At 49.5% G+C, this 11,639-nt stretch overlaps 1 protein-coding gene across 4 annotated transcripts in view; it reads right to left on the bottom strand.

The window, feature by feature from the left end:
* LOC111237565 (homeobox protein Meis1-like) overlaps positions 1-11,639 on the bottom strand; it is a 36,603-nt gene that overhangs the window by 7,645 nt on the left and 17,319 nt on the right. The window contains exons 9-12 of one of the 4 annotated variants that reach the window (XM_022766703.1): positions 9,954-10,030; positions 3,636-3,694; positions 1,558-1,647; positions 759-858 (exon numbers count right to left, since the gene is read on the bottom strand). In XM_022766703.1, coding sequence (XP_022622424.1) covers positions 806-858; positions 1,558-1,647; positions 3,636-3,694; positions 9,954-10,030 — 279 coding nt within the window. In that variant the 3' untranslated portion in view covers positions 759-805. Of the gene's footprint in view, positions 1-752; positions 859-1,557; positions 1,648-3,635; positions 3,695-9,953; positions 10,031-11,639 lie in introns of those variants that run through there. The other 3 variants (XM_022766701.1, XM_022766702.1, XM_022766704.1) reach the window with 3 other exon arrangements.

Here is an 11,639-nt window from a genome sequence, read left to right as displayed (position 1 = left end):
ACCCGTAAACGTCCTCCCTCCTAATCTCTCCCTCCCCGCGCTGTATTCACCGCCCCCCCCCCCAGTAATACAAACAGCTTACGGAGTAATTGGACTCTGTGTAATCAAATAAAGAGATGAGAGCGTTGTGCGTCTCTCACTAATGATCAGCTCGTTAGACGGAACATGAAGAGGATCTCAGAGGATTAATTGACCTTTAAATCAGAGGAGCTGCTTTAACTAGTGAAGAGCAGCACAGACGGTTTGACGTCGTGTCGTCGTACAGCGTCTGTCCGCTCTTCTTCATGTCGCACGGTTTGTGGTTTGAGATCAAGCAAGCGGACCACTGCCCAGGGGCCGATACCCAGAACCCCAGACACTCAGGGGCCCAGACACTCAGGGGCCCAGACACTCAGGGGCCCAGACACCCAGGGGCCCAGACACCCAGGGGCCCAGACAACCAGGGGCTCCTCATCATTGAGTCTACACATTTAATTGAAGTTCAAAAAATTAGATTCAACTCAAATTTTCTCTTATTTTGAAGTCCTGCTTCAGTTTCTTTACCTTCTCCCCGACCTGTTTCACCGTGATGTTCAGCACTGCAGGCCACACCCCCAGAGTCCCTGAACCTTTAGAAAGTACTACGCCCCCGATTCCCCCGGAACTAAAGTTAGACCCTGGTTCCTGCGGTGGAAACGCAGCTTCTGTGGTTGTTTCGTCTCTTTGTCTTTCAGCATCGACACACTGACTGTTGTTGGACTGGAGTCACTCACCGTGGTGTCCTGGGTCGCTGGGCGGCTCCTCTGGCTGCAGGGTGGTGCTGGTGCTACATGTAGTGCCACTGTCCCTCCACACCCATCCCCATCCCACCTATAGGACCTGACACACACACACACACACACGCACACGCACACACACACACACACACACACGCACACGCACACACACACACACACACACACGCACACGCACACACACACACACACACACACGCACACGCACACACACACACACACACACACGCACACGCACACACACACACACACACACACGCACACGCACACACACACACACACACACACGCACACGCACACACACACACACACACACACGCACACGCACACACACACACACACACACACGCACACGCACACACACACACACACACACACGCACACGCACACACACACACACACACACACGCACACGCACACACACACACACACACACACGCACACGCACACACACACACACACACACACGCACACGCACACACACACACACACACACACGCACACACACACTCGCTCCTCTTTTAGCCCCTCTGTTAGCTCCTCTGTTATCCCCTGTTAGCCCCTCTGTCAGCCCCTCTGTTAGCCCCTCTGTTAGCTCCTCTGTTAGCCCCTCTGTTAGCTCCTCTGTTATCCCCTCTGTTATCACCCCTGGTAGCTCCTTTGTTAGCACCTCTGTTAGCCCCTGGTGCTAAGAATAAACCAGCTTCATAGGTGGAGTGTGAGTCCTGACATGAACCCGTTTATTTCTGTGTGATCACCCTTCAGTAAGAATGTGTGTGTTTACCAGGTGGTCTGATTCCCATGTGTGTCTGTCCGTCCATGACGAAGCCTCCCATTGGCTGACCATCTGGGCCGTACGGTCCCGCCTGGCTCACTGCGGACAGAGAGGGAAACGACTGTTTCATTATCTCACCGTCACGTTCACACTGAGAGGAGGGGGAGGGGCTGACAGCTGCTGTCCGTCACAGACACTCAGCTCGTCTCTGGCAGAAGGAAACAACGACTTCAGTTCTTCACGTTTATAAATCAATATTCAGTTCAAATAAATCACTGCGATACAAACTGCTTTAACTGAAACCTGTGTTTTTATGTTTTCATGTGGTTTATAAGGTTCAATCTTCACAGGCGACACCTGCAGCGTAACCCAGAGGGTGAGGGGGGGTGAGAGAGGGTGAGGGGGGTGAGGAACCAGGGAGACACTCAGCCTTGACACAATAATGAGAGTTATAATTATCACTGCTAATAAATCTGTTAAAGTGACAGTGAGATCTGGTTTTTTGTTTGAACCTCTGAGGTCAAGAAGGAAAATCTACGGAGGCCTGAGATGCTGCGTTCAAATGCTGCTGGGAAACGACAAGATCACAGACTCTGATGTGTTTAAAGCTCCTGTTTAGTCTGTGGCTGTTTCCGTTGTAGATTATTAGATGTTGTGGGGGGGGGGGGTGAAGAGAGTCTCCTCAGTCGCCGGGGGTAGGGGGGTTGGGAGTCAGCCCCCGGGGTTAATGCTAACAAAGCTTAGGGGCCAAAAGGCTAGCGGGACTTTAGCCCCCGCTCTAGCTGGGCTCCCATTTGTTTTAATCCCAGGTTAAAGTGTTCAATGGAGAGTCCAGTCAAAGCGATTAGCATCTTTGTCTGGAGCTAATCCTGCTGAGGCCATTCAATCCTGCAGCTTAAGCTTCTGGGTCCACTCCAACTCAGGAGTCCCACTGCAGCATCCTGCTTCTGTTCCATCAGGTAATCCTCCTCCACCTCTGAGACACCTGAGACACCTGGACGACCTGAGACACCTGGACGACCTGAGACACCTGGACGACCTGAGACACCTGGAAGACCTGAGACACCTGGACGACCTGAGACACCTGGACGACCTGAGACACCTGGAAGACCTGAGACACCTGGAAGACCTGCGGCTCTCAACTCCTCATGACGTGTTGGTCCTGAACTGAAACCACTTTGTTCTTAGTCACTCAAACAAGAAATATGATTTTAATAATAAAATTAAAAGTCATGACAGTGGTACATGTCATAGTTGCTTTCTTCTTCTACTGTTGAATATTATCCAACCAGGAAAAGACTCACAACCAGCAGGTAAACACACTCCTCTGCATAGGCCACACCTCTTCCACCAACAGTATCAGGTACGAGCAGATTCTTTAATGAGGGTAAACCTGCTAATTAAAGCAGATCGACTCCTTTTCCAGCAACAGTCCAGTTTGTCTTTCTGTTCCGACTGAAGACTCAACAAGGAGAGAGAGAGTGAGCTGCTAGCCACCATGCTAACTCATCCTCAGGCCTCTGCTGTTAAAGTGTCGGAGCCTCCAGGTGAGACGCTTCATCAGAGAGAGTTTAAAACTTATTTCAGATGCTGCTTCACTCTTTAGTCTCCACAGTGTTTCTGGTTTAACAGCACCGTGCAGGACGGGTGACGGGTGACGGGAACTGAATAAGCTCATTTAAGAAAACGCAGGTAAAGACCAATAAAAACAGTTCAGTCCATCAGTCCCACTCAGCGTGACCGCGGCCCCCGGTCTGTTGAAGTGAAGGAGCTCTGCTCCGAACACAACGTCATGACAACATAAGAACCAGAACCAGAACCAGAACTCTCTGACCCTGATCTGGAAAAGGACTCGACGGGAACATAAACCATAAATCACCTCCGACCAGAATCCAGCAACTTCTCACTGGTGCTAACAGGCGACATCAAGTCTCTTCTTCTCTGTTGGTTTAAGAATTGATCTGAAGATTTCTCTGATCACTTTTACAGCTCGCCAGATTAAGATTTCCTCGAGCTTTGAATTTGACTTGAAGCATCAAAGTGTCTGTGCGCTGGTGACTGGAGCTACCTGGACGCTCGGGACTCACCTGCTCTGTTGGACTGGTCGATCATCGGCTGGACGATCCGCCGCCTGGCGTTGATGAACCTGAGGACGAGAGGAGAAGAAGAGAGGAAATAAAAGATGTCTGGTCAGCGGGACACGCAGAGACGTGAAGCTCTGATTCACCGAGGGACATCGAATGCCTCACCACACACTCCACATCTGAAGTTTCTATCATACGTGATGTTTCCTGTCTAATACATGAACCCTGCTTCATGTGGAAGCTCAGAGAACATCTGTCGGTCCAGTGGAACATCTGGCTGCTGAGTTTGTTCTTTACAGAGAAAATGTTTTGGAAGAATTGAAGGAAAAAATTCATTATGTTTGATAGAAAATATGAAAATGTTCATGACGGAGCACGACGACGGTTTATCAGCTCAAACAGTTAGCGGGTTAGCAGGTTAGCAGGTGAGCGGGTGAGCGGGTGAGCGGGTTAGCAGATAAGCGGGTTAGCGGGTTAGCGGGTGAGCGGGTGAGCGGGTGAGCGGATGAGCGGGTGAGCAGATAAGCGGGTTAGCGGGTTAGCAGGTTAGCAGGTGAGCGGGTTAGCGGGTGAGCGGGTTAGCGGGTGAGCGGGTTAGCAGGTGAGCGGGTTAGCAGATGAGCGGGTTAGCAGGTGAGCGGGTTAGCAGATGAGCGGGTTAGCGGGTTAGGTAACGGTTTAGTTCAACAGCTGAAACTGTTTGTTTTCATCAGCTGGTGAAACTCATCTGCTGTATTTGTACTTTCATTGGATCACTCAGAAAGTAGTGAGCCAATCAGAAGACAGGCTCAGAGCCCCCTCTCTTCGGATGGGTCAGCACTTTAAATAAAACAAAGAAGAAGAAGAAACAGCTTTGAGCAGCGTCGATGTGATTCATGTTTCTGCAGTTTGAATCTTTAATCCTGGAGTTCGGTCGACTGTTTCTACAGGTGAGATTATTATACCTGAAATCGGGGGGGGGGGGGGGGGTGCGTTCATACATGTCCCCTTCTAAGTACACTTTTGAAAGCCATGATCCTGGTATGTGTGACCTATGACCCAACACCTCCTGTGCCCCCCCGCCCTTCCCCTCCTCATCTTAAAGCCTTCTGAACTGCCCACGACCCCCCGCCCCGCCGTGAAAGTCTGTGTTTCCACTTGATTTATGTCCCCTACACAACACCCCCCCCCCCCCCCCCCCCAATTTAGATGGTTCCATTTTCAACTTGTCAGAAAAGGGGGGGGGGGTTTCTCTCTGAAGAAAAAAAGGTGGGGACGTCCCCAGTTTCCTTTTCAGGAAAACAAAAGCCAGAGGAGTCTTTTCAGGGAGTGAAAGAAAGGGCGAGGGGGGGGGGGGGGGGGGGTCAATGTCTTGGACCGGCCTGTGCAGCGTCAGGATCTGAAAGCAAAGTGCTGTTTTCAAAACTAAAACCGTTTAAAGCTGAAGCAGAACAGGAAACAGGAAGTGCTGTGAAATACAGAGTGAAAACTAGAAGCACCTCCTCCTGGTCGTATCCCTCCGCCACTCAGACTAGTTCAACGTCACTTCCTGTTTATCCAGAATCATAATATATGAACTGTATCACTCACTCACTCACTCACTCTCTCACTCACTCACTCTCTCACTCACTCACTCTCTCACTCACTCACTCTCTCACTCACTCACTCTCTCACTCACTCACTCTCTCACTCACTCACTCTCTCACTCACTCACTCTCTCACTCACTCACTCTCTCACTCACTCACTCTCTCACTCACTCACTCTCTCACTCACTCACTCTCTCACTCACTCACTCTCTCACTCACTCACTCTCTCACTCACTCACTCTCTCACTCACTCACTCTCTCACTCACTCACTCTCTCACTCACTCACTCTCTCACTCACTCACTCTCTCACTCACTCACTCTCTCACTCACTCACTCTCTCACTCACTCACTCTCTCACTCACTCACTCTCTCACTCACTCACTCTCTCACTCACTCACTCTCTCACTCACTCACTCTCTCACTCACTCACTCTCTCACTCACTCACTCTCTCACTCACTCACTCTCTCACTCACTCACTCTCTCACTCACTCACTCTCTCACTCACTCACTCTCTCACTCACTCACTCTCTCACTCACTCACTCTCTCACTCACTCACTCTCTCACTCACTCACTCTCTCACTCACTCACTCTCTCACTCACTCACTCTCTCACTCACTCACTCTCTCACTCACTCACTCTCTCACTCACTCACTCTCTCACTCACTCACTCTCTCACTCACTCACTCTCTCACTCACTCACTCTCTCACTCACTCACTCTCTCACTCACTCACTCTCTCACTCACTCACTCTCTCACTCACTCACTCTCTCACTCACTCACTCTCTCACTCACTCACTCTCTCACTCACTCACTCTCTCACTCACTCACTCTCTCACTCACTCACTCTCTCACTCACTCACTCTCTCACTCACTCACTCTCTCACTCACTCACTCTCTCACTCACTCACTCTCTCACTCACTCACTCTCTCACTCACTCACTCTCTCACTCACTCACTCTCTCACTCACTCACTCTCTCACTCACTCACTCTCTCACTCACTCACTCTCTCACTCACTCACTCTCTCACTCACTCACTCTCTCACTCACTCACTCTCTCACTCACTCACTCTCTCACTCACTCACTCTCTCACTCACTCACTCTCTCACTCACTCACTCTCTCACTCACTCACTCTCTCACTCACTCACTCTCTCACTCACTCACTCTCTCACTCACTCACTCTCTCACTCACTCACTCTCTCACTCACTCACTCTCTCACTCACTCACTCTCTCACTCACTCACTCTCTCACTCACTCACTCTCTCACTCACTCACTCTCTCACTCACTCACTCTCTCACTCACTCACTCTCTCACTCACTCACTCTCTCACTCACTCACTCTCTCACTCACTCACTCTCTCACTCACTCACTCTCTCACTCACTCACTCTCTCACTCACTCACTCTCTCACTCACTCACTCTCTCACTCACTCACTCTCTCACTCACTCACTCTCTCACTCACTCACTCTCTCACTCACTCACTCTCTCACTCACTCACTCTCTCACTCACTCACTCTCTCACTCACTCACTCTCTCACTCACTCACTCTCTCACTCACTCACTCTCTCACTCACTCACTCTCTCACTCACTCACTCTCTCACTCACTCACTCTCTCACTCACTCACTCTCTCACTCACTCACTCTCTCACTCACTCACTCTCTCACTCACTCACTCTCTCACTCACTCACTCTCTCACTCACTCACTCTCTCACTCACTCACTCTCTCACTCACTCACTCTCTCACTCACTCACTCTCTCACTCACTCACTCTCTCACTCACTCACTCTCTCACTCACTCACTCTCTCACTCACTCACTCTCTCACTCACTCACTCTCTCACTCACTCACTCTCTCACTCACTCACTCTCTCACTCACTCACTCTCTCACTCACTCACTCTCTCACTCACTCACTCTCTCACTCACTCACTCTCTCACTCACTCACTCTCTCACTCACTCACTCTCTCACTCACTCACTCTCTCACTCACTCACTCTCTCACTCACTCACTCTCTCACTCACTCACTCTCTCACTCACTCACTCTCTCACTCACTCACTCTCTCACTCACTCACTCTCTCACTCACTCACTCTCTCACTCACTCACTCTCTCACTCACTCACTCTCTCACTCACTCACTCTCTCACTCACTCACTCTCTCACTCACTCACTCTCTCACTCACTCACTCTCTCACTCACTCACTCTCTCACTCACTCACTCTCTCACTCACTCACTCTCTCACTCACTCACTCTCTCACTCACTCACTCTCTCACTCACTCACTCTCTCACTCACTCACTCTCTCACTCACTCACTCTCTCACTCACTCACTCTCTCACTCACTCACTCTCTCACTCACTCACTCTCTCACTCACTCACTCTCTCACTCACTCACTCTCTCACTCACTCACTCTCTCACTCACTCACTCTCTCACTCACTCACTCTCTCACTCACTCACTCTCTCACTCACTCACTCTCTCACTCACTCACTCTCTCACTCACTCACTCTCTCACTCACTCACTCTCTCACTCACTCACTCTCTCACTCACTCACTCTCTCACTCACTCACTCTCTCACTCACTCACTCTCTCACTCACTCACTCTCTCACTCACTCACTCTCTCACTCACTCACTCTCTCACTCACTCACTCTCTCACTCACTCACTCTCTCACTCACTCACTCTCTCACTCACTCACTCTCTCACTCACTCACTCTCTCACTCACTCACTCTCTCACTCACTCACTCTCTCACTCACTCACTCTCTCACTCACTCACTCTCTCACTCACTCACTCTCTCACTCACTCACTCTCTCACTCACTCACTCTCTCACTCACTCACTCTCTCACTCACTCACTCTCTCACTCACTCACTCTCTCACTCACTCACTCTCTCACTCACTCACTCTCTCACTCACTCACTCTCTCACTCACTCACTCTCTCACTCACTCACTCTCTCACTCACTCACTCTCTCACTCACTCACTCTCTCACTCACTCACTCTCTCACTCACTCACTCTCTCACTCACTCACTCTCTCACTCACTCACTCTCTCACTCACTCACTCTCTCACTCACTCACTCTCTCACTCACTCACTCTCTCACTCACTCACTCTCTCACTCACTCACTCTCTCACTCACTCACTCTCTCACTCACTCACTCTCTCACTCACTCACTCTCTCACTCACTCACTCTCTCACTCACTCACTCTCTCACTCACTCACTCTCTCACTCACTCACTCTCTCACTCACTCACTCTCTCACTCACTCACTCTCTCACTCACTCACTCTCTCACTCACTCACTCTCTCACTCACTCACTCTCTCACTCACTCACTCTCTCACTCACTCACTCTCTCACTCACTCACTCTCTCACTCACTCACTCTCTCACTCACTCACTCTCTCACTCACTCACTCTCTCACTCACTCACTCTCTCACTCACTCACTCTCTCACTCACTCACTCTCTCACTCACTCACTCTCTCACTCACTCACTCTCTCACTCACTCACTCTCTCACTCACTCACTCTCTCACTCACTCACTCACTCACACACACTCACACTAACACACTCCCCAACCCACTGCTTTTTAAACAGTTGCTAAGCCCCGCCCACTTCAGAGTCATTCGCAGGTCAGTATCCCCCCCCCCCCCCCCCCCCCCCCCCCGCCTCACTCCTCCACAGCAGTGTTTAAATAAACCAGTCCAGCTGTTTGCCATGAAAATGCCATTTACACCAACTGCCCCCCCAACACACACACACACACACACACACACTCACTCACACGCTCACTCCCACACTCACACACTCACACACTCACACACACACACACACACACACACACACACACAGGATCAAAGTTTGACGGGAAAAAAATTAAAAGAGTTGAGAGAATACATTTACAGAAACTACACTTCATGCTGTTGCCATGGAGACGCTGACAAACCAAAAAAAATATGGTCAGAAAGAAACGATGGAAGGAGAAGAAGAAAGGAGGAGAGGAGGATGGGGAGGGGAGAGAGAGAGAGATGAAAGGAGGAGAGAAGGGGGCAAGAGAGGAGGAAACAGGAGAGGAGACAAGGAAATGAGGAGAAGACACAAAGAGAGGAGGAGAGAAGAGAAGGTGAAAAATGGAAGATCAGAGGGAAATTAGCAGAAGAAGAGAAACACAAGGAGAGGATCCGCACACACACACACACACACACACACACACACACACACACACACACACACACACACACACACACACACACACACACAAACACACACACACACACAAACACACACACACACACACACAGTAACTCTGAATCTGCAGAATCAGGGTTAAGGCCGTGAGCTGCTCCAGAGAGCAGAGAAGAAGAACTGATTCGTTGTTTTAGTGAAACTATAAAGTTTATTGATCACTGATACCTGATCCAGTTAGACCGGATCAGGACCAGGATCAGGATCAGAGACCAGGACCAGGACCAGGATTTCTCTTCTTCATGAGTTAAAAGCAGCTGTCTGAAATTGTTGTGATGTTTCTGAAATGCGTCTGTAAACAGGACATCCCACAGGTCCCCCCCCCCATGCTCCAATTACCTCTCCAGTGAAGCCCCTCCTCCCCCTCTCTGTAACTGTAATTGGGGGGGTATTTGGAGACAGGGCGACCCCGCAGGAATTAATCATTCAAATCATTAGCCTCAGGTTGCCTTGGGGCGGGGTCAGAGTAAGAAGTGTGTGGTTGGCAGCACCGCACACTCACCAGTTGTTGACCTGCAGGATGGTGAGGCCGGTGTCCTGAGCCAGCTGCTTCTTCTGCTCCTCTGACGGGTACGGGTGCTGCAGAGGGACAAACACACATCAGCACATCGACACATGGAGGGGGGGTTGTTGTTGTTGTTGTGAGTCTTAAAGCCGCTGCTAATTAGAGCTAAAGCAGGGAGGCGGAGCCAGACTCATTAAGGGAATATGAAATGGAGCATAATTAATGGAAAGAAGTGGTGAGCCAATTAGAGAGGGAAGCCAAGTGGAGAGAGGCCTGTTAATTAGACTGTGTGTGTGTGTGTGTGTGTGTGTGTGTGTGTGTGTGTGTGTGTGTGTGTGTGTGTGTAACAGTGGAGGATCAGAACAGGCCTGAGGCTGCATAGCTCCATCCCTGGAGTCTGTGTGTGTGTCTGTGTGTGTGTGTGTGTGTACAGTATGCATTTCCTGCATGTGTGTGTGCGCCTGTAAAGACAGAGACACATCTGGTGAATATTGTGAGGACGTGGTCGATGACAAGAAACGATCCTGTGTCATAAAAACGTAATAACTCACGTTAACGTCAGGATACTTGGACTGTGGTGATGTTAAATGTAAGTTAGTAATTGAGAGTTAATCAATAATCACATATTTAATCACACCATCATTTTAAAACCCTGAAGATGAACCTGTTGCTGCTCGACTCACAAATCATTCATCAACTGTGACGTTTTCATGGATTTCTCAACAGAAATTTAACTCATACTTTGATTTATCCACCATTTAATATTTACTCCTGCTAGCAACCCGACTGCTAACAACCTGACTGCTAACAACCTGACTGCTAACAACCCGACTGCTAACAACCCGACTTTTAGCAACCCGACTGCTAGCAACCCGACTGCTAACAACCCGACTGCTAGCAACCCGACTGCTAGCAACCCGACTGCTAACAACCCTTAGCTTGCTAGTTAATGCTAGCTTACATGGATCAATAACATCAGCTGACATTTTTCTGGTGACATCAGGTTCCTCTGTGATATTGTCTCGACGTGAGGTGCAGGTAAAGGTGTGTGGAGTCTGCAGGCGTTAACTGTGTCAGAAGCTAAAAAGCCGCATCCAGCCGCGTCTCTGCAGCAGCTGCTGTAGCTTTAAAGAAACAGCACAGAGCTCAGAGGAGAAACCAGCTGCTGCAGCTTCTCTCACTGTGCAGAGAGTCTGGAGCCAACACGTCAACACAACCGATCAATCAACTGAAGAAGAGTTTAAAGCTGCCAGAACTTTACTGAGCGTCTTTCATTACATCTCAGAGGGAAGTCACAGGTTCCTCTGTCACACTCCAATCATTAGAAAACCAGAATCACCTCCTCCACTCAGACTAGTTCCAGGTAGGGATGGGTACGAGTACGTTTCACACCTGTGCACGTGTTATTTTTGGCTGCATTAGTTCAACTCGGTTGACGTTACGTGCATCATGGCAGCCGTGACCAGGAAAAGTGATGTCTTCAAATACAGACAACAATAACATGCAGTGCAAGAATATGTGGCATTAAACTTGCATTTCATGTTCTTCAACAGCCAAATAAGTAGCGTGGTCGGGAAGGTCCGTGTCCAAAACACAAGCGGAACCAATGTTGAGCTTGTGTTTCCAGTCGGACACGGACCTTCTGTATTTCTTCTAAATTACATATATATATATATATATATA

This window comes from Seriola dumerili, unplaced genomic scaffold (assembly GCF_002260705.1).
Source record: "Seriola dumerili isolate Sdu_G_001 unplaced genomic scaffold, Sdu_1.0 BDQW01001001.1, whole genome shotgun sequence".
NCBI classification, from domain to species: Eukaryota; Metazoa; Chordata; class Actinopteri; order Carangiformes; family Carangidae; genus Seriola; species Seriola dumerili.
Note: the sequence above shows the minus strand (reverse complement) of the source record. Positions and strands in the feature narration are given on the sequence as shown.